Source organism: Zingiber officinale, chromosome 7A (assembly GCF_018446385.1).
Source record: "Zingiber officinale cultivar Zhangliang chromosome 7A, Zo_v1.1, whole genome shotgun sequence".
NCBI lineage: Eukaryota > Viridiplantae > Streptophyta > Magnoliopsida > Zingiberales > Zingiberaceae > Zingiber > Zingiber officinale.
Window position 1 is genome coordinate 29,221,760 of NC_055998.1, and position 24,799 is coordinate 29,246,558.

Here is a 24,799-nt window from a genome sequence, read left to right on the forward strand (position 1 = left end):
TTATAGAAGAGATTCAACAAAATAAGGATCTATATGATCAACTTTATCCAGATCCAAATTGGTAATCAATCTATTATTCTCATTGAATTATTTCGAGCCGTGGACGCCAGAAATATATTGGATGGACGCTATGCTTTTGGGAATTGTTATCGCATCAAGGTACAATCTTGTACTTCATACATTTGGTGAGAATATTGGGAGTTGTTTTACTCACTTGCCATTAAGAACTCTTCCAGTTTCAAACCAAGAGCGTCGAGAAATAGCTATTGCTCATGTTGACAATCACTTCGTACAAGTTTTCTTACATCCTCATTATCCTGTACCACCCATTCCAACTTAGTGGTGGCAACATTCATCGTATGAAGCTAAAGGATGAGTCACTCGTTATAAGACACGTGTTTATTTATGGTACGAAGTAATAGGTGCACCACCATCAAACGCGTCGGGAGCAGAATTTGGAGGCAATTTTGATTAAGATTTCTATTTTTATATATTTTCATTTTTTTTTGTATTATTATATGTACTCTTCATTTGAAAAAAGTATGTTTGTTCTTAAATTACGAATGTGTTCACTATTAATTGTTAGCATTTTTGTTAGTTTTAAATATAAACTAAAAATAAACACAAATTATAAACATATAAAAAAATTATTAAAAAAATAAAACTGATAAAAAATTGATTAACAAAAAAAAATCAATAAAAAATAAAATTTAAAAAAATCAATTGAAAAAATAACAGTATTATGAAAAAAAATAATAAATTAAATTAATTAAAAAATAAAAACTAAATAAAATTTATATAAAACTGAAAAAATAAGTATGGATAAAAAATAATAAATTAAATTAATTAAAAAATAAAATTTAAAATATACTGAGAGCTATTTTTAAACAAAATTAATTAAAAAATTAAAACTAAATAAAAATTAAATGAAATAAAAAAAAAATAGAAGAAGAGACTACATGCGTCCTTTGGCATGAAGAGAAGGGCGAAAGAAGAGGAGTGTGTGTCAGACCGGGGGAGCAGCTCTCTAAATAAAATAAGCATTATCTGCAAATTCAGAAAACAAAATTTGGAACCGCCAACATGATTGACATAACAAACTTACACTGCTGAATTAATGTAAAGATCCTTCAAGTCACTCTTCAACTCCTGGTTCGCATTCTCCAGATCAAAGAATGCCTGCTATGAATATGAACAGTTCACTTGGGATCTCAACCACAAATCAGAACAACGCGATATGAAAGATGAAGGCAACTAGCCTGAGCCACAGTGTCTTCCAACTCAGTCGGTTCTGCACCCTTATCCTTTAGGATCTTCTTCCTTGCGGTAAACATTTTTCCTAATATTTACTAGGTCTGCAAAAGAATGAAATCCGAGATATTAGTTTCGAACTGTGTCATCCGCATGTCTTAATAACATAAATTCATCTCTCTCAACATTTACATGGGATTAAACACCCAAAAACTAAAATAATAAAATCTATTGTTGATCAATCCAATGAGCAATGAACACAAAGAAATTATCTTGGACACATAATGCGAGATGCAGATTTCTACGCTAGGTTCAATGGATACGGTGAGCAATGAGCGCTACGGAGATGAAGAAATTAGAAAGCGAGAAGCACTGCTAGATGAAAAGGAATAAACTTTCGGACTAAAATAATATTTCAGCAATAAAACGCTATAAACATATCACTCTATAAATAGATTTAAGGGAAGAACTGACAGCAATACCATAAAATTGTAGGTGGAACAAAAAGACATGTAGCGCAAATTAAATTGTTAAGATAAAACAGCCAGATCGATGCTAAGGCGAGCTTGTGATTTGGATTGGCAACAACAAAGTAGTAAAATACTAAATGTTGCATCAAAGAATAGAAATAAAGAATGTCAGAGAGGGGTTCGCCGGAGAAGGGTTTGCCGGAGAGGAGTTGGAAGGAGAGGGCGTGAGAGGAGGAGTTGGATGGAGAAGGTCGGCGTGAGATGAGGAGTTGGGAGAAGGGTTCAGGATAAAAAATGATCGGAAGATGAGGAGTTGGATGGAGAAGGGTTGGCGTGAAACTTGGGGTTTTCTACTCCTTGCTTGATCCAACAGTTTGTATTAATCTAGATTTAGACGAAAACTTAACAATAAACAAAACTTTTTAAAAATCGTTGTCGTAGACACTAAAAAAAGACTATTAGACAATGCTTTTTATGAAGCGTTGTCTTTGACCCATAAAAATCACTAATAGACAACGTTTTTTAGAAAAGTGTTGTCTATTAATCAGAAAATAATGAAATAGACAACGTTTTTCACTAAAAGTGTTGTTAAAAAAAATAGACAACGCTTTTTAAAAAAAACGTTGTCATTTAAGTGTTGTAGAATCACAATTTTCTTGTAGTGATAGTTGGAAGAGAGTTAATGATGGAGAAAAATGTGCATTTATTATTCATGTTGGTTCCTTGTCTTCATCACATAATAGATATGTGAAATGTGCTCAAGATTTGATGAAACCAAAGTAAAATATTGACAAAGTAATGAATGCTCAGTTTACGGAAGAAATTGTAAAGAATACACTATGTGAATTTTGATGATAGACTTCGCCACTAGTTACTTCGACAATTGTTAATTACGAAGTAATATATGTTAATATACTTCGGTAATAAAATTGGCATAGTAAATACTATTTTAGACTTCATAAATTAAAAGAAATGGGTTTCATTTATAATTTTAAGTGAGAATTTACTTCGTAATATGTATTTGATGAAGTAATAAGTGTCAAAATGAAATTTATAATTTTAAATGATAAAGTAATAAGTTTGAACCAATTGAAACATGAGTTAAACCGGTTAATTTTTTCAACTCAACTAATCTCCACGGTATTAAACCCCTAGCTTTATTATGTTTTCTCTATACATGCACAACCCTCTCTTCATTGCTTCCCGACTTTTGTTCTTCTCCCGACTTTTTTTCTTCCTAACTTTTTTCTTCGCAACGCGACATACAGGTTCAATGCGGCGATTTCCTCTTCTTCATCAAGGTTCGACGATTTTCTTCTTCATCAACACGGCCTGCTAGGTTTCCTTCTTCTTCATCAACCCGATAGGCTAGGGTTGTGTTCTTCAGCGATGCGACCATGCTAGGGTGTTTGCCGCTCGATTCCACTGTAAGATCCTCTCTCTTACTAGTATTGTATTTGTTTTCTTCTAGATTGAAACTCTTCTTTTGTTAATCTTCAAGATCTTAGCAATTTGTTGGTGAGATCCTCTTGTCAATCTTCCCGTGATTCCCATGAAGATTGTCTTCTTTGCTCTTGGATCCAACTTTGACTCCTTAACATGAGAGTATATGGTGGAACTAAACATATGTAATAAATCATATTCAATAGTGGGTTCTCTAGATCAATACTGTTGTTGTCCCAACAATCATACCACCTAAAAAATATTACACATATTTTTTTTTTCTGGATTCCCTTCATTATCACAAGTGCACCAGATATGACCCTCATTATCCCATCTTTTGCCCTTACCTAGAAACCTTTTGACTCTAAGGTTCCTACATAGATGAGATTTCTTATCAAATCCGGCATGTAATAAACACCTGTTAAGGTTCTGACTAATCCATCTTGGTTCCTCAAGCAAATTAAACCAATCTCATATATGTTCAGAGGGAAATTACTTGTTGTGTAGACAACTCCACCTCTTAGTTCTTTAAAATTAGAAAACCATACTCGATTGGGGGACAGATGGTGGCTATAAGCTGAATCTAGCAACCATAAGCTATAATTACCTGTTAATGGTGTAGTAGCAATTGAGAGGTCTAAATCTATATCATCCCACTCAATTACATTTGACTCGGAGACACCCTTCCCTTTTTAGTTTGCTTTTATTTCTAAATTTGGGACAATCTTTCTTCTAGTGTCCTTTTTCTGGACAATAGCCATATTCATCTTTACTTAATTTTGACTTTGACTTATATCTTCCTCTCAATCCTTTCTTTTGACTCTACGAACGACCTCTAACAACAAGAGTTTCTACTTCTACACTTGTGTTTCCTTGCTTTTCTTTCTCTCTCAATTTATAACTATATAAGGAAGCAGTTACCTCAATAAGAGACAACAAAAAATTTTCCCATGAAGTAAAGTAGTTTTAAGATACTCAAACTCATCAGGAAGCAATGCCATCAACATCAGAGTAAGATCATCATCATCACAAGTCACATCCACATTTATCAAATTAGTTACCAGCTGATTTAAACTAGTAATGTGATCATTCATAGTGGTATCTGAAACATAGTTAATTAAAGTGGAACAATCTCTTCTTCATGTAGAGTTTGTTCTGACTGCTTTTCTTCAAGAATTTTTCCTCCAGTGCTGTCCATAATCTATTTGCAGAAATTCCTTTAGAAAATGCATATTCTACTCTATAGAAAGGCACAATCTAATAGTAGCACACGTCATTCTATTGATCATCTTCCATTCTTTTTCCTTAACTTCATCCGGTTTCTCTCCTTCAATAGCAATGTCTAGACCCGGCTAGAAAAGGATATCTTGAGCCTCACTTTGCTACATACCGAAATTATCTATGTTATCAAAAATCTCCACTACAAATCTAGCATTAAACACTGCATTTCTGGCCAAGATCGAAGATGAAGAAATTATTGTTGTTGATGTTATTTTTACTACAAATTTTAGTTAATAGTGGAACAAAACACAATGCTTAAATTTCTTTTCGATGTGATACTCGACAATAACTATTAACTAAACATGCAAGAGAACACTGGATATTGTGCTAACCAACCCATATTATAAACAACTCAATACCATTAGAAGTTAGTTTATTAATGCTAATAAAATTTATTCATACCACACACCTACCTCTTTGAAATGTCTCTTCTTAATTCTTTCATTAGAATTTATAAATTAAAGTTCCATGGGTTTTACATTTTGAACTACATGTATTTTTTAACTTTTGTTTATTCACTTTAATATCTTTTAATTTTGACCTATTTGTTTGGAGATTTTGCTTGATTTAAATGAATAAATCTTGGATATACTTGGATAGAAGGTCCAAACAGTATGAGGAGGGCATGGGGTATGTTATGTGTTAAGAGAATACACATAGAATTTGATGAAGCTATATTTGGACGTCCTAAAAGTGTATGGTTGCTAAGAGAAGATATCTTACGCTTTATGGAGATGAAAGAGATAGGTGCTAGACAAATTTTGGTTTGCATGGGGTATGTTATGTGTTAAATACAATATTTGTTCACATGTTTTGCTTTGTTCACAAAATTTATTCACATGCTTTTGCTTTGGTTTACATGGGGTTTATTTATATTTTTCATTACTTTGCCATTACCTTGCAATTACCTTGCAGTTACCTTTACAAATACATGAAAAAAGAAAATAGAGCTCAGTATGTGTCATTTGTGGATCCTGGTCACATACCTACATGTGGTGTGGGTGAAGAAGGTAGTAAATTATCACAACATATTGATGCTCAGTTGGGAGCATCGAACAGAGATAGCATATGCTTCATCCCATATAACACTGGGTAAGATTTTAATTATTTATCATTTCCTACTACATGTTAGTTAATGTTATATTTTTTATTTATGTAGGTACCATTGGATCTTGACTATAATTAATGAAGATAAGAATATGATATATTTATTGGACTCTTTGAGTAACAGGATCCGAGATCATGCTTGACAAACTATTGTGACCAAGTAAGTAGTAACTTATGCTGATTTTGAATGTATTCAATTCATTATAGGTTGAAAAAATAATTTTCTATTTTTTACAATGTAGTGGGGGCAAGATATACAATGCATCCAGGGGTATTTCAAAAGGACCAGGTTTTAAACAATTGACAGTATGTATTGTGACTATATATTTAGACATCAATTAATAACTCTTATTATTTGAATTGTGACTTCTTGCATGACATTTTCAATTTCATTAGGGTAATCTTAAACAAAATGGTGGCGTTGAATGTAAATATTGTGTGATGCAGTACATGAAAGAGATAGTGTTGGATGAATATCCACAATTGGAGAGGAAGGTGAATATTTTTTTTTATGAAATATTAAGTCATTTTTTATTGATCCTCAAACTTTTGTCAATGATTCAGTTTGCAGCATCAAAAACCAAACAGTATTACAATCAATCTCAGTATGATGAAGTCAGAAGTGAATGGAGTGAATTCGTCTATTTCTATGTGGGTGCCTAAGTGTAGTCTATGTTACAAATTTTAGATTGTATTTAGAGATTTTTGGATACAAAAGTTTTTGGGTTATGGTTAAACATTTCTTTTATGAATACACTTTTGGATTGTATTTGATAGATATTTGTGATATATTTGTTCAATTTTAGTGATGAAAATTATTGTGTTATAGCAAAATATTATGATATATATTTTTGTCAATTAAATTTGTATTGTAGTAAAATATAGTCAACTATTTCTATACTATAAATAAAAATGATGAAGTAATACAACACATAAGACTTCAATAAATTTAAATAGTGTCGTAGTTAAAGAAATTATTTACTTTGCCATGTGTTTAAAATTGTTGAAGTCGTTTGTATGTATTACTACGCTAACTTGAATTGTTGAAGTGTAGTAATATATGCTTTCCTACTTCCATACTATGACGAAGTAATACAATAACAATTACTTCGATCTAGCTAAAATATGCAGAAGTAATATTAAATATTTACTACACCATAATATAAAACATTGTGAAGTCGTATCTCCTTTAAACTTCGTCAGACAATGTAACCCATGTAGTAATATATCATCAACTACTTCGGTTTTTTTACTGGCCCTGATGAAGTAATAACACTTTTTTACTTCGAAAATGGTCCGATTTTGAACTGGTTTTGGACCGGTGATAGACTTCGGTAATCGTGTGCCGAAGTAAAAAATTTACCCTTTTACTTCACGTGCATCTACTTCGGTAAATATCTACCTATTACTTCGGATAATATCCGAAGTCTATTGCCAATTTTCACATAGTGATAGGTTACGTCTAAAGGCAAAAATTGCAGGTTTATTATGGCTTGCAACTCAAGGATGTCCTTTTAAAGGTCATGATGAATCAAAAAGTTCCTTAGACCGTGGAAATTTTATTTAATTGTTGAAATTTCAAGCACATTTAAATGATGAAATTATAAAAGTTGTGTTACATAATGTCCCACAAAATGCTAAATACACTTCTCCACAAATTCAAAAGGAAATATTACATATTCTTGCTAATAAAGTGAGAAGAATGATTCGAGATGAATTGAGAGATATCAAGTTTTGTATTCTTGTTGATGTAGCTCAACATGAATCTAAAAAAGTGCAAATGACCCTTATTTTAAGATTTGTTAGTAATTCTTATTTTTTTGTGGAACGTTTCTTTGAGATTTTGAGTGTTGAGAAAGCAACATCGGCAAACCTTAAGGAATTAATTTTTGACATCTTTGTTCAACATAATATTCAAATCCACAACATGAGGGGACAAGGGTATGGCGGTACTAATAATATGAGTGGTGAATGAAATGAGCTTCAAGCATTATTTTTTAGAGATTGTTCATATGTCTATTATGTACATTGTTTTGCTCAGCATTTACAGTTAACATTGGTTGCAGCTGCTAAGGATGCACCTTCTATTTGGTAATTCTTTTCTTATCTGACTTCCACTGTAAACTTCGTTACCTTGTCTCCTAAACGCCTTAGTGATTGACAATCTACTCAACAAGAAGAGATTGCATATATATTGGCTATTGGTGAGCGTGAGTCTGCTACAGGGGCTAATCAAATTGGTATATTGCATAGACTTTGTGCTATTCGTTGGAGCTTTCATTATAATTCTGTTTGGAACTCGATAGACATGTATGTAGCAACTTGTAAGATTCTAGGAAATCTCAATGAAAATGAGTCAAATGGTGCAATACATGGGGAAGCTAGTGGTTTATACAGCATAATTATGAGTTTTGAATTTGTATTTGTATTGTTTTTGATGGAAAAGATCTTGGAAACCACAAAAGACATTGTGAATACTTTAAAATTTGTCTCAACCACAAAAGCAATCCTTCTAAAATTTAGAGAAGATGGTTGGGATAAATTTTTTGAGAAAGTAAAGGTTTTTTGTGAATGACATAATATTGAGGTGCTTAATATGAGTCGTGGTTATAAAGTTAGTCATTATTGCAACAACAGGATCATGTCACAGTTGGGCATCATTATCACTATGATATTTTTAATGTTGCAATAGATTTTTAAGTGACAGAACTAAATTATAGATTCAGTGAGATAACAATGGAGCTTCTTGCTCTCTGTTCAACTTTAGATCCTACTGATTTATTTAAAAATTTAATGTGGGTGACATTTGCAAGCTTGCATCAAAATTTTATCCTGATGATTTCACTCAACAAGAAATTCATATTTTGAAAGATGAATTGGAGCATTATCAACTTGACATAGTTTGTGATCCTGAGTTTCAACAAATTTCTATTCTTTCTACATTATATAGAGAAATAGTTGTGACAAAAAAGGATGAGAGTTATATTATGATTCAGAGATTCATTTGTCTTGTATTGGGTCTTCCTGTATCAACTGCAACAACAGCGAGAGCCTTTTCAATCATGAAATTTCTCAAAATGGCATGTCGCAACAAGATGGATGATGATTTACTTTCCGATTGCATGATTCTCTTCATAAAATGATAATTGTCTGAGAAAATAGACATTGAATTGGTAATAGATGAATTTTATACTCTAAAATTTCGTCGAACACAACTTAAATAGATATTGAAGTATTTGTATGAAATTTAAACTATATAAAACGATATTGATATATAAATGTTATATGTTTATTAAATGTTCATTATACATGTATGTATTATTATTTTCGTAATTTAGCCCAAGGTAGTTAAAGATCTTGGCTATGCATTTTCTCTCTCTCTCTCTCTCTCTCTCTCAAAAAAAAAAAAAAAAACAATCAATAGAAATTTCTCTCCTCTTTCTTATTCTTTAATGTGAGGCTTCAGATAATTCTTCTCCATTCTTGCATTTCAACTGTAACAACAACGAAAGCCTTTTCAGTCATGAAATTTCTCAAAATGGCATGTCGCAACAAGATGGATGATGATTTACTTTCCGATTGCATGATTCTCTTCATAAAACGATAATTGTCTGAGAAAATAGACATGGAATTGGTAATAGATGAATTTTATACTCTAAAATTTTGTCGAGCACAACTTAAATAGATATTGAAGTATTTGTATGAAATTTAAACTATATAAAATGATATTGATATATAAATGTTATATGTTTATTAAATGTTCATTATACATGTATGTATTATTATTTTCGTAATTTAGCCCAAGGTAGTTAAAGATCTTGGCTATGCATTTGCTCTCTCTCTCTCTAAAAAAAAAAAAAAAAAAAAAAAAAAAAAAAAAAAAAAGCCAATCAATAGAAATTTCTCTCCTCTTTCTTATTCTTTAATATGAGGCTTCAGATAACTCTTCTCCATTCTTGCATTTAAAGCTACTTGCTGTTCGTTTTTTTCACCTCAATTATAGCAGCTTAGTGAACTCAAACTTTATTAAAGGTAAATCAACAAAACCTAGTGGTAATTTTCTTTCCGTGATGCCATTTAATTAAAAGCTCACGAGATGCTTTATGGCACATCTGACTCAGTAGGACAGTAGAAATTTATGGCTCTTCCACACAATAACTGTCTGGCCGTAGCTTTGATCAGTAAAATTATCATCTTGGTTTTCCATAATGCTCGCTAAAATAGATATATACAATCACTGATATGCATACATATGAGCATTTGTGTAGTTTTAGTAGTTTGTCGTAGTAGAAGTTTTCACTCCTGACGTTCGAACTGTTAGGCCGATTCAGCTATAGCTAGACGAAGCTTGTGAGACGTAGCTGCAGATTAAGTATATTCACAACACCAGTAACACATTCTCTTGCAGGAGTTAGAACAAACACTTACACTGCACTGGAAATCAGTGCAAACATACAAGTCACACGACTGCTAGGTAAAACCAAGCACTACTTGCACAAGCTACTCTGGCTACAACATTTATGCATGGCCTCTTCATGGCGTGATGCCGCCGCCGAGCCCGCTACGGGAGCCACCACCAGGACTACCGAACCCACCAAAGCCGCCGCCACCGGTTCTGCCACCGAGCCCGCCAAGTCCGCCACCACCAGTTCCGCCACCGAACCCTCCAAGTCCGCCACCACCGGTTCTGCCACCGAGCCCACCAAGTCCGCCACCACCAGTTCCGCCACCGAGCCCACCAAGTCCGCCGCCACCAGTTCCGCCAAGTCCGCCACCACCGGTTCTGCCACCGAGCCCACCAAGTCCGCCACCACCAGTTCCGCCACCGAGTCCACCAAGTCCGCCGCCACCAGTTCCGCCAAGTCCGCCGCCACCGGTTCTGCCACCTAGCCCACCAAGTCCGCCGCCACCGGTTCTGCCACCGAACCCTCCAAGTCCCGTTGAACCTCCAAAACCTATAGGGCCACCAAAGGTTGGCAGGGTGCCGGGGATTCTGAATCTAGGCAGGCCGCTGGGAATCCCGAAGGCCGGCAGCGTTCTGGGGATTCTGAAGCTCGGCAGGACGCCGGGAATCTGAAAGGTCGGCAGGCCGCTGGGGATGCCGAAGGTCGGCAGGCCGCTGGGGATGCCACCGAATCCGAGACGGGGGATGTGCTTCTCGTCTGCAAGTCCTGAACCAGTGGCAGCAGGGCTACCTCCGGGCGGCACTGTGGTGGTGGCTGCTGTAGCTTGGTGAAGGCTGGTGGGAATGGTCCTGGCTCTTGCTTGACCAAGTGCCAGGAAGAGCACACACACCATGGCAACCAAGCAAGATCTTGCCATCTCCCCTCTCTCCCTCCCCCACACACACACTGGACCCAAGAGTTTCAGGTCTTATAAAGAGAGATCAGTCAGGTCGTGAATTGGCGCCAAAACAGAGCGTCTGAATCAGGTCGCTCGGTTTTCTTGTTGAACTTGGAGGTCTGGTTTTGGTTCGGGGTAAATGCAAACAACAGAGATAGCAAAAGCTCATAATGGTCTGGCAAAGATGTCTTCACTCTTACCGATGTAGCAGAATAATAAATATCGCTATCTACCGATGAGGGTATGGTATGTATCTGCCGTAAACACGGTCAGATGCAATACTAATTCGAAGTCAATACACAGAAAAGAAAAATCCATTGTTTTGTTGAACTTCAAATTATATTTCATAATCTGAAAATCAAGAGAATCCACAATAGACGATGAAGGTGGTAAAAAATAAATATGTTCGTTTTTAGTATTTTTATTAATTCATCTCAAGATCAATACGAAGTAAGTAAATCATGGGACGACTATTCACTTTTGGAATAGTGACTAGCATATAAGAGATGTATATCTCGACTTTATCAAAATTCGAACTCCAGATCTCGTAATGATAATACTTCATGCACTAGTCATTGGTTCATCCCAAGAGAACAATAAATGATCAATTGTGGTAAAAAGATGAATACATTCGCTCTTAGTATCCTTGTCAATCTGTCTCAGGACTAATACGAAGGAGATAAATCATAGATGATTACTAATCTTTGGAATCAATGACCTAAAGGTTCAAGGACCTTGCCTCGAGTGTTTTCCCAATGGAGCTCAGCATTCATTCACACCGTGTCAATCTCGGATTGAACACATGCAGCAGTTTACATAAGCTGGACCAAATGTTGTTGGATTTTATCTCTTTAGGGGTTTAATTATAATCTGTATATACGAATCGAACTCAACATGGTGAAATTATCTAACTTTAATTTATTAGATTTCGTATATATATATATATAATCATTTAATCTGATATTATTTATAATTTTTAAATTGATAACGGATCAGATCTGCTATATAAGAGAGAGACCAGACCCTCGTTGAATTAGAGTATCTTGACAAAGAATTTTGGCTTTGTCGCCCTAGTTCCTTCAAAAGATCTCCTCCTTTTTCCTCAGGGATTTCCAATTCAATGACGATGTTTCTTCCGCTGCATTGAGGTTTTATCGTTGTTATTGTTCATTGTTTGTTTTATTATATCATGCATGCGATGTTACTAGATCTTCGTGCTTAGGGTTGTATTTCCTATATAAGTTTTTGTTCAATTTCTAAAATTCATACAACCTAGGAAATAACAACTTCTATCAATTAGTATCAGAATCATATATTCATTGTTTGCTATGGCACAACAGTATATGATTTTCGTTGATTTGTTGTTCTTTATGCTACATGAAATTTTCCTAGTATAAATCACATTTGATTGCTGAAAAACTTTTGCAAATAAAACTTAGGAAAGACTTGATCTTCTAGGTTTTTCATACTTTTCATGAAGAACAATAGTAAATTACCGCTCTCTTCAAGAAGAAACGTCACGACTTGATCTGTTTAGGGTAAAATTGTAATGATGTAATTAATTGCCTTAGTAGGGCAATCGATTACCAAGCCAAAGTTTGTGAACAGAATCGATGGGAATCAATTGACCTGGTCTATCAGTTGGCACTAATCGATGCATTAAGTCAGCAATCGATTGGCACGATGTGATTAAACACGGTACCAATTTTAAATCAATTACTGGTCCGACTGCTATGGACAATAGATTGGAGATTGTCACCAATCAATAGATAACTTTGAGATCGAACATAGAAGCGATTAGAATCAATTAGGTCAATCGATTGAAGCTACCAATCGATTGGCAATCTTTGCCAATCGATTAATAGCCTTAAATCGTGACAGAATTGATTTAATTGATCAGTCAAATCGATTGAAGGCATTCACCAATTGATTGATGGACATGAAATCAAGCACATAATGCTCTGGGATCAACTGGCAAATCGATTGGTGAACATCAATCGATTGCCAAGGATCAACAATCGATTGGAGCACGTGATATCGAATATGGAAGGTTCTGTTATTGATTAATAGGATTGATTGATTATCACCAATCGATTGACATACACCATCAATCGATTGATGCTCATATAGTCAAATATAGTATACTTTTAGATTGATTGAGACAATGGATTGGATCATACCAATCGATTGTCATACAGTATCAATTGATTGAAAAGCCTAAACTAGAGCTATTAAAGTTGATCAAGTGATTAACTATTTGATTAAGGTTCCTAGGATTTTCTTGATTCTATTTACCCATGTACTACTAAATTGAACTATTGTATCGGCCCAAAGGAAGACACATTAGGTAGATTTAGTGCATTTATATCGGTAGACGTATATCTATGTTAAAAGTAATTGGCCAAAGGAAAATTACTTTTATGTCAGATATATGTTCAAAGTATCTTTTAACGTTGTTATGAGCTATATACTATTATATAACTCATATAAAGTATCATATTATGCGTACAATGGGTCGATCCAAAAGAAGACTCATTTTGTGGCCAATTAAAGTTTGAATTATATTAAAGAGTACCGCTAACAAATTACATTTTAGTCCAAAAAGTAAACTATAATTTTGTATTTGGTATCTCATAAAGTGCTCATTTATATGCATTTAAATTTTATTTTATTTGCATAATCATATGTTTTATTATATGACTTATATTTGTTCTTGCCCTTAATTAAATCGTGAGCTTACATTATTTTCTTTCTTTTAATTTCAGCGCGATCAGTAACTACTAGTATTAATAACATCCCTATATTAACTAGTTTAAATTTTACTGAATGGAAGAGTGTGTTATCATAGTCTTAGACTGTATGGACTTAAACTATGCATTAAGGCACGATCGCCCCGCGCTCCTGACAAGTGCTAGCACTATGGAGCAGAGAGTAACATTTGAAAAGTGGGAGTGATCAAATTACATGAGTCTAAGTATCATGTGATTTTATATTCCGACACCAATTAAAAGCTCAATAACTGAGAGAGAGGATGCTAAGAGTTTCCTTAGGCATTTAGCATATCTATTCATGATAAACAAAAAGGTCAAGACTATTTCACTTCTTTTAAAGTTGATAACTATGCGGTATTATAACAAGGGAAATATTAGTGAGTATATTATGGAGATGTCCAATATCACTACACATTTGAAAGCATTAAAAGTTGAAATGTCTGAGTCTATATTAGTATATTTCGTCTTAATGTCTCTACCTGCACGGTTCACTACTTTTAAGATTTCTTATAATACTCAAAAATAAAAGGTGGATATTAAATGAGTTTATAGCTCAGTGCGTGCAACAAGAGGAAGGACTGAGGTGTGAAACACCTTAGAGTACTCACTTAGCATTTAGTTCCCAAAGTTTGAGCAAGAAGCGAAAGAGGATCAACAATAAAGAAAATAAAAAGTAAACTACAGATTCTAGGGGTTTTGGCCATAAGGAGCATAATAAACATGATAAGGAGTCTACTTATTTCTTTTGCAAGAAGAAATGTTATATGAAGAAAGACTGCCCAAAATACGCTAACTTGTGTGTAAATAAAATGTAAACTTCTTAACTTTATTAGTTCAGAAGTCAATTGATTATTATACTCACTGCCACTTGGTAGATAGATATCAGTGTTATTGCTCACATAAGTGTCATTATGCAAGGTTATCTCAGGAGCAGTCTTCCCCTTAATGGTAGAAGATACATCTATATGGGGAATGGAAAGAAGGCTAAAATAGAGTTGATTGGTATTTTTAGACTTTGTTTATGAACTGATTGGTAAGATCGAAGGACTTTAGATATCTCTATACCCCAACAATTCCCCCTCAAACGAAGAACCATAGGATCATCAAATAGAAAGTCTATCCATTTGATTTCTGATCCTCGACCCATTAGGTCTTCCTATCCCTCAGTCCAACTGAATTATTAGGACTTCCTTGCCCCTCAGTCCAACTAACTTACTAGGTCTTCCTTGCCTAGCCACAACTAAGGTTTCTTTGCCTGGCTATCGACTAGGACTTCTTGCTTGATGTCTGGTTCTCTTAATATAGACATGGGAGTCTCTACTTCCTTTATTCAAAGTGAATATTCTACTGACATAACTCGATTAGACCATAACTCTTGTGCATAGTCAGTGGTTAGATTTTCGGCAGTCCAAGCTCTTATACCAATTGTTAAGACCGAATAAATTTTGATATCTCCACAATAGTATGGTATTGTCTACTTTGGGTCTAAATCCTCATTATTTTATTTTTAGGCTTTACCCAAAAGACCTCATAACAATGAATATATCTTTCTCGTATAAGCTCATGATCTTTCCCATATGTTTTTAATGTAGGATTTTATTTGCAACCTTACAACCCCAACACTGATATCTTTCTAGATTTAGAAAATATATTTATTATACCATCCATCTGACGGAATTTAATTTTAATTTCTTATTTAAACAAATCAAGTTATTCTTATTCATCTGGAAATAAAATTTTCAGTATTTTCTTTAATTCAGTGTTGGTTGACAATGGTTCCTTAGTTGATATATTTTATAAATTAAACACTTTAACTCCTATGGTTGATAACATGATTATGCATAGTATAGGTACAAAACGTAAATTGACTAATGAGAATTCATCCATGCTGTGACATAGCATTTAGGTCATATGTCCAAACAATACCTAGAAAGGTTAATGTCACATGAAATTCTTGATTCCCTTAGCATGTTATACTTTGATGACTGCATAGAGAGTGTTAAGGAGAAGACAAATAACAAAAGAAATTAGGGAGTAAGTCGATATAGTGATGTCTTGGAGCAAATATATACGGGGATTTGTGACTCATTCCCTAAGACATCTTAGAATAGACATACATATTTTATTAACATTATAAATGATTACTCTTAATTTGGCTATTTGTACCTTATTTATAAAAAGTCACAATCTTTGGACATGTTCAAAATTTTTAAAGTTAGAGTTAAAAATCAACTAGGTAAGAAAATTAAAGTCGTTCAATCCAATCATAGAGGTGAATATTATAATCGATATAATGGATTAGGTAAACAACGTTCAAGGCCTTTTTCTAATTACCTTACTAAGTGTAAGACTGTGTCTCAATATACCATGTCTAGTACTCTCAATCAGAATGGTATAACTAAGCATCGCAATTGTACCATAAAAGATATGGCAAGAATTATGATGACTTTTATTTTTGTACCTGAATCTTTGTGGGATGAATCACTCAAGACTGCAGTTTACCTACTTAATATAATACCTAGTAAGGTAATAACTAAAATTTCATTTGAGATGCAGATGGGTAGAAAGGATAGTATTAGACATTTACACATCTAAGATTGTCTAGCTAAGGATAAGCCTTATAGGCTTAATGAAAAGAAACTGGACTCAAGGACCGTTAGCTATAATTTTGTGGATTACTTTGAAAAGTTTAGTGGGTATAAATTCTATAATCTCTCTAATAGATCTTCTTTGAAACAAAAAAAATGATAAATTCATTGAGGACAATAAGAGTACTAAGGTTAGAGAGATACTCTCGAGGAAAGAGTGAGCAATTCTCCTATGATCACTACTAGTGCAATTAGTACCGATATGATTTCCATACTGTACATTATGGATATTTCACATTAATGGGAGTAGTGAATCAAGATATACCCATGCCTTCTCTAATGTAATTGGAGAATCCTTTCACTCAAAATGAGATATTGTCTCATATTGATGAGCAAATATCTCAACCACCTCAAGCACAAGTGTCTTTAAGGTGATCCATTAAGTGTTGGGGTTGGTTGGTGCTAGAGGGGGAAGAGGGTGAATAGCTCGTCGCGCTCCGTATGCTTGCTTCGTGATGATGTGTAGCGAAAAAGAACTCGAAGCAAACACTCACAACACTAACACAAGGGATTTACTTGGTATCAACCTCAAGAAGAAGTGACTAATCCAAGGATCCACACACGATGCGCTCTCCGCTATCAAAAACACTCCTTCTCGGTAACTATCGGAGGTGGAGAAACCTCGTACAACACTCACACATACAACAACTCAACGCAAGAAGAAAAATACAATGAATACAAATAAAAACACTCTCTTCTTGCTCACTTGTTGCTTGTAGTTGCCTTTTGAACCTTGGAAATGCACCAGCACTTGTCCCCAAGAGCTTCCAAGACTAGCGAGGAGTGTTGGAGAAGATCGCCTGAAGATCAGGAGAAGAGTTGCGAAGACGAAGGCTCGCCTCATCTTTATACCTTGCGCTTCTAGGGATCCCAATCGATTGAGCTTACTCCCAATCAATTGCCACGTCAGATCAGCGTGATCCCAGCCATCCAAAACATACATCCTGCGCAACGGTCATATCCTAATTGATCGGATGATCGATTGGGGAGGCTTGAATTGATTGGATTTAGAGCGCCTCTATGCTCATGCTGGAAAGGCCTGAATCGATTGACCAATCGATTCAGCGTTCCTCGCGTCGCGCGAGAAACCCAACCCCAATCGATCGGCTGATTGATTGGCCAGCTTTCTATACTCACGACAATTGCTCTCAATTGATCGACCAATCGATTGGGCCACTACTTGTCGCAGCACTCTCCCAATCGATCGGCTGATCGATTGGGCTTCAGTTCAATCGATCAACTGATCGATTGACCACCCTTAACTTACTTAACTCAAGATCAAGGGTCCCCAATTCTAACATCTAGTCAACCATGACCTGTTAGAACTCCTCATGCCTAGCGTCTGGTCAACCTTGACCTGCTGGGACTTCTTCACCAAGTGTTCGATCAATCATTTGACCCACTTGGACTTTTCTCCTCATGCCAAGTGTCTGGTCAACCTTGACCCACTTGGACTTAGCGTCTCGTGCCAAGTGTCTATTCCTCCATGACCCACTTGGACTTCCTTTTACCAAATGTCCGGTCCCTCTTGATCCATCTGGATTTCCTCGTACCAAATATTCGAACAATCCTTTAAGTTACTTGGACTTCCCAATACTAGGTGCCCGATCAACCTTGACCCACCTGGATTTCCACGTGCCAAGCATCCGGTCAACCCTTTGACCTACTTGGACTTTCTAACACCAGGTGTTCGGTCAACCTTGACCCACTTGGATTTCCACATGACTGGCTTCACTCACCATGACTTTCACCTACCTTCACTCACTAGGATTTTCATCTGTCTGGCTTCACTCACGAGGACTTTCACCTGCCTAGCTTCACTCACTAGGACTTTTACCTGCCTGACTTCACTCACCAGGACTTTCACCTGGCTTCACTCACCAAGGCTTTCACCTGGCTTCACTCACCAGGATTTCCAACTGCCTAGCATCACTCACTAGGACTTTCCATCTGTCTGGCTTCACTCACCAAGACTTCCAACTGCCTAGCTTCACTCACTAGGACTTTCCATCTTCCTGGCTTCACTCACCAGGTCTTCCAACTGCCTAGCTTCGCTCATTAGGACTTTCCATCTGCCTGACTTCACTCACTAGGACTTCCCAGTCAAGTATCCGGTCAACCTTGACCTACTTAACTCTTTTTCACATCAACTTGGTCAAACCTTGACCAGAGGGAATTGCTCCAATAATCTCCCCAGTCGGATGATTGTACCTATAATCTTCATATATTGTCAAACATCGAAATCCAAACATCAAGACTCAAGTTTGAGCCAACTCAAGCTTAGTCAACCTGGTCAACCTGACCCAAGGGACCAATATTAAGTATAGGAGATCCATGATTTCTCATGATTGTGTTTATCTCCTCAAGAGCATAAGTTTGACATAGGGTTGAAAAATGATCCTGTATTTTTCTAAGAACTTAAACAATGCTCTTACCCTAAAAGATAGATAAATGTCATGTAAGAAGAGTTAAAGTTTATAACAGACAATGACGTTTGAGAACTTGTTGAAGTATCTGAAGGTACAAAATCTATTGGTTGCAAATGAATATTTAAAACCAAGAGAAATTCAAAGGGCAATGTTGAAGAGTATAAGGATCGTCTTGTTACCAAGGGATTCACTCAGAAGGAAGATATTGATTACAAGGAAACTTTCTCGCTGATTTCAGCGAAAGACTCTCTTAAAAAGTCATGACATTTGTATCTCATTTTGATTTAGAGGTACACCAGATGGGCGTAAAGACTGCATTCCTAAATGGTGACATTGAGGAATCTATATATGGTGCAACCGGAGAACTTTGTGTTAGAACCCCGTGGTAGTTTTGATGTAATCAACCAAGTTAAAGTTATGTCCTGTTGTTTTTAAACCTTGTGTCTAAGTGTACATGAGCTTAGGAACACAAGAAGTTGAGCAGAAGACGCAGCTAACGAGAAGGATGATAGGGGAAGGGAGCCGATGGGCTCGTTGTATCCGAGGGACGAGGTGCTGTGGAAGAGTATACAGGTGGAAGAGAAGGGCGTGTGCAACATTCCGAGGGATGAGAAGCCGGAGTGGAAGTCTGCTCAAAGAGAAGGCCGGAAAATGTGTTCAAGTGAGCCCTATTTCGGTTGGCCAAAATCACCCAAGAGGAAGAGCCAACAGAAGAGAGTGAAGCTCGGTAGCTGCTAAAGCCTCCTGCTGGAAGGCACCTTCAAGCACTTGAAGGCGCCTTCAAGCCTTCATGGAAGGCGCCTTTAATGTACATGGAAGGCGCATTCAATGTACATGGAAGGCGCCTTTGACTAGGCTGATTTTAGTCGTTGCCAAAGGATAAAGATTTATCCTTTGGTGCATCACTAGAGGCGCCTTCCAGTCTTACGGAAGACACCTTCAAGTCATGGATAAGATTTTCTAGGGGCTATAAAAAGACCTCTGGATCTAAGAAATAAACAACAACTCCTGTATTCTTTTCCTAGCAATAGTCTGAGAAATTAACGAGTGTAAGAGGCTTCTCCACCTTCACCGAAGGCTATTTTTAGAGCTTTTATTTGTCCTTGAATTAACAACCACTTAGGTTATAACCAAGTAAACCCTAAGCCTCGTCCTTCATTTTCTTGTTATTTATTTTAATTATGCTATTGTTGCTAATCTGAGTTGAACGGTCAAGAAAGGTGTTGTTTTACTTCTTAACAGATAAACTCAACCCCCCCCCCCCTTGCCGGTCATACCTGTTCCAACAAGTGGTATTAGAGTCAAGATGTCTCAGAAGGACTAACCGTCGACTGAAGCAACAAGACGATAGCCGATGCAAGCATTCACCCTCCAAAATTTGAGGGAGACTTCTCGTAATAGAAATGTCAGATGGAGGTATTCTTTAAAACGGATTTTAAAATTCTATTAATTATCAAATATGGGTTTGTAGTTCCAAAAGATAAAGAAGAATATCAGAGGACGAAGAAGGAGCAAACCAACTTCGTGGTGAGTGGTAAAGTAGAGTTCCATCTGTTGAGTGTCCTTTCGCCCCAGGAGGTCAATCGAATCGGTAGCTACGACTCCGCCAAAGAGCTCTGAGAGAAGTTCCTAAAATTCCATGAAGGCACTTCAGAAGCGAATTTAGCAAGGCGAGACATCCTCCAACCCCAGCTAACAAACTTGTGGATGAACAATGGAGAAAAAGGTAGTGTAACTCCAAGCACAAATCAAAGAACTTATCACTCAGCTCAACAATCTCGAAGAATCGATAACGAATTGAGATGCAATCTGGTATGCGCTCAACGCCTTCCCAAGAACTCCAGAATGGTCATCCTTAGTAGATGCATGCTACATCTCTAAGGATTTTGAGGTAAGTACACTAGAGAATTTGTTTTCTACTTTTGAACTTCACGAAACTCGATGTGCAGATTCTAAAGAAATCAAATAGTCGAACAACAATCTTGCCTTGAAGAAAGAAGGAAGATCCTGACTCCAAAACATCCATCGACGAAAATGAAGCAGCACTATTGGTAAGGAAGTTTAATAAGTTTATTCAATCTAATAAATTTAAGTCGTAGACAAAAAGGGATTATCGAAACAAAAGGAAAGTCTGATGCTACAACTGCAACGAAGAAGGGCACATCAAGGATGAATGCTCTAAACTAAAGAAAAAGGAGAAGGACAAGGGCAAAACACCAACAAGATCCAAGCACAAGAATTTAAAGGCCACTTGGGATGAATCATCGTCCTTTGAGCCCGAGATCGAAGAATATGTCGGACTAGCCTTAGTGGTTGACCATCGAGAAGAGGATGAAAGTAGCTCAGAAATGAGCATCGATAAAGGGGGATGATCATCAGAGGAAAGCTGCGATGAAGGGGGAGCATCAGATCATGAGGTAAGTGAGGTACATACACTATCTCCTGAGCAATCTTTTAATTTTATCAAAATACTTTCTAAAAATTTGTACAAATTAAAAAAAAAACATTAATTTGAAAAGACAATTAGCTAAATCATGTCCCTTAGAAATGCATGATAATTTAAAATTAGAAAATGATAAATTAAAAATTGAAATTGAAAAGTTGAAAAATAATCATGCATGTTTGAGTTTAAGCAAATCAAAATTTAAAAAGTATGGTAGACTAAACTGCTATATTAGAAAACACCATGGACAACTTAGAAAAATCTTCATAAGTTATGTACCCCCTAAATTTTTAGTTAACCCAGTAGGAACGAACTTATATTGGGTTACAAAAATATATTTAAATTGAATTAATTTTTGGCATTCAAAAAGAAAATTAAATGTTTAATTTCTTTAAGAGACTTTGTCTAGAAAGTGGTTGTTATTCCAATAATCAAGAAGGTCTAGTGTCTAGCCACAGCCTGGAAGCTAATTATTAAAATAATTATTTAATTGACTAATTGATAACTATTATAATCTTTTAACAAGTTAAAGCTTTTTTAATTAGTCAAAGTATGTCTTTAAGGAAATTTTTTTCTATTTGAATTTTTTTTTAACTATCTCCCAAAAATTAATTTCAAAATTTTCTAACTTTTTCTGTTACTTTTCCCTTTTTTTGATGTGATCAAAAGGGAGGAATAGTTACAAGTTTAGGTGGAGTAAGGGACAGTACAAGTTTAGGGGGAGTAAGGGACATTTTTTTAAAATCGCATTTTATTGCCTAATTTAGTTTTGCAACTTAATGCATGTTAATACTTAACTTAATTTTGCAATTTATTTACAAAATTTATGTTAGTGCAATTTGTTTGTCCCCCCCCTAACTTGAACTTGGGTTAATGCACATCAAAAAGGGGGAGATTGTTGGAATCCTGTGATAGTTTTGATGTGATCAACCAAGTTAAAGTTAGGTGTTGTTGTGTTTGAACCTTGTGTCTAAGTGTGCAGGAGCTTAGGAACACAAGAAGTCGAGCGGAAGACGCAGCTAACGAGAAGGATGGCATGGGAAGGGAGCCGATGGACTCAGTGCATCTGAAGGACGAGGTGCTGCGGAAGAGTATACCGGTGGACGAAAATGACGTGCGCGACATTCCGAGGGACGAGAAGCCGGAGCGGAAGCCTGCTCGAGGAGAAGGTCGGAAAATGGGTTCGGGTGAGCCCTATTTCGGTTGGCCAAAATCACCAAAGCGGAAGAGCCAGCAGAAGAGAGTGAAGCTTGTTGGGACCTTGACGTCCGCTAGAGGGGGGTGAATAGCGTCTCACCCAAATCATCGCTTCCTACGCTTGTTTGTGCACAACGGAAATATAAAACAAATCTAACAAATAGAAAGATACACCTAGAGGCAATAACTAAGACAATCAAATCTCTAACACGTTTATGTAACATGGTTCGGAGATCACTTACTCCTACTCCACGGCTGTCCGTAAGGTGGACGATCCCGATTCGTCGGTGGATGACTCCCCGAAAAACCTCCGGCTAGCTTGAGTAGCTCCTTGCGGGTTGAGAAATCTCGCCACAAACTCACACAAGCTCTTGATCACTCAAGAAGACCTTGAAGACTCTAATAGGGGCTAACCACCTCTATTTTCATCAACCTTAACCAAGCTTTTAATGCTTGGTTATATAGGCCACGAGTTGGAAAACCCCGCCTACCAGTCGACTGCCAAAACCATCAGTCGACTGCCCTCTGTGGAGATTCGACCGTTACAATCCAACAACTCGATATCAGTCGACTGATACTTCCATCAGTCGACTGCTGCATACTAACTGAATGAACAGAAGCATTCTGTTCGCTCCCAGTTGACTGTCCGATCGATTGCACCAGTCGACTAATGAAAACACCAGTCGACTACTACAATACTATTATAGTAACGCTACAGTAAAACCCTAATCCTAGGATTTAACCCCACGTACATTCACTCATCACTCGTCCTCGCCCGACCAACCTAGACCTAGCCTTCTAGCCTCCTCCATCAGCCTTGCGTCCCTCGGATGCCTCCCCATCCTTCACGTCTTGCCTTCTGGAGCTTCCATCAGCCTTGTCATTACTGTCGGGTCTTCCTTTGCCAAGAGGTCGCGCCTCCGGGAATTCATCCATTGCCAAGTCACACTTGGGCTTACGTTGCCAAGACTACATGCTTGAACTTACACCGCCAAGACTCATCCTTGGACTTTCCTCCTTTGCCAAGATCACCCTTGGGCATTCCTTGTTGTACATATATTCTGCATACTCACAATGCATATAAAATACAATAATAAACCTAACTTAAATCTTTGCCCAAACATCAAAATCTATGGTACCCAGATTGCTCCAACAAAGCTCAGTAGCTGTTAAAGCCTTCTGCTGGAAGGCACCTTCAAACACTTGAAGGCGCCTTCAAGCCTTCATGGAAGGCACCTTCAATGTACATGGTGTTGGAACCCTAAGGTTGTTTTGAGGTGATCAAATAAGTTAAGTTAGGTCTTGTTTGGTTTAACCCTTTTGTCTAAGTGTGCAAGAGCTTAGCACAGGAAGTCGAGCGGAAGATGCGGCTAGCGAGAAGGACGACATGGGGAGAGAACTGACGGGCTCGGTTCGTCCGAGGGATGAGGTGTCGCGGAAGAATACACCGGTGGATGAGAAGAACATACGCAATGTTCGAGGGATAAGAAACCGGTGAGGAAGGCTGGTCGATGAGAATGTCGAAACTTGGGTTTGGGTGAGCCCTTTTCCGGATGGACGAGATCACCCAAGCAAGCAGAGCCGAAGCGGAAGACCCAGATCGAGGCGAGCTAAACCGGAGTAGAGGGCCCGAATTGAAAAAGTCAACATTATTGACTTTCTTGGTCCGGGTGCCCGAAACTCGTCCGGGCGCTCGAAACCCGTCCGGGCGCCTAGACCAGTCCGGGGCGCCCGGAACCCTTCCGTGTATCCAGATCGCGGTCAAACACAATCTATGCAAAAAGGGATAAAGCTTTATCCCCCTTCCAGGCGCCTAGAACCCTTCCAGGCGCCCCGACCAAGGCTATAAATATAGCCTTGGTCCAAGAAGCTGAACAACAACTTGTAATCCATTTCTATTTATTCTATTTATCTTTGTCTGCTGTTAACGTTGTAAGATGCTACTCCACCCGAAGGAGATCTTCAGATAGTGAGCTTCATTCTCCTTGGATTAGCAATCTTCTGATTGTAAACTAAGTAACTCCTTTGTGTCTATTTCCTATTTAATTAGTCTCTTTATTTTAAATTACAAGTATTCTTAATTTAGTTATAAATCGAGAAAGGGTTGATTTATTTTTTCAAGGTGATTCACCCCTCCTCTCTTGTCGGCCTCCAAAGGGATCAACAAGTCGTATCAGAGCGAGGACGCTTCAGAAGGACTAACCGCCGACGGAAGCAAAGCAACCAATGGTCAGACCAAGCATCGTTTCACCAAAATTCGAGGGAGACTTCGCACACTGGAAATATCGTATGGAGGTATTTTTGAAAACATACTTTGAAATTCTTTTAATAATAAAATATGATTTTCTACCTCCTACGAATCAAAATAGAGAGGAAAAATTAGAAAGTCTTTGGACGAAGAAAGAATAAAATGATT

General features: G+C 36.9%; 1 protein-coding gene and 1 long non-coding RNA gene across 3 annotated transcripts; one reads left to right on the forward strand and one right to left on the reverse strand.

The window, feature by feature from the left end:
* The first annotated feature begins 2,913 nt into the window (after nucleotides 1-2,913).
* Nucleotides 2,914-6,358, forward strand: LOC122000033. 2 transcript variants are annotated; one of them, XR_006116897.1, is made up of 6 exons: nucleotides 2,914-3,148; nucleotides 5,361-5,537; nucleotides 5,605-5,712; nucleotides 5,795-5,858; nucleotides 5,949-6,047; nucleotides 6,117-6,358. It is a non-coding gene; the product is annotated as an uncharacterized LOC122000033 (long non-coding RNA). The 2 variants fall into 2 exon arrangements; XR_006116896.1 differs by having other exon boundaries at nucleotides 5,795-6,047.
* Nucleotides 6,359-10,085: 3,727 nt separating this feature from the next.
* On the reverse strand, nucleotides 10,086-10,874 carry LOC121999309 (glycine-rich protein 23-like). Its single transcript, XM_042554009.1, has one exon. It carries the CDS (start codon nucleotides 10,872-10,874, stop codon nucleotides 10,086-10,088), a length of 789 nt encoding a protein of 262 aa, XP_042409943.1.
* Between the last annotated feature and the right edge of the window lie 13,925 nt (nucleotides 10,875-24,799).

Excerpts from the sequence above, each read along its gene's own strand:
- LOC121999309 (XM_042554009.1), bottom strand. The coding sequence starts at position 10,874 with ATGGCAAGATCTTGCTTGGTTGCCATGGTGTGTGTGCTCTTCCTGGCA.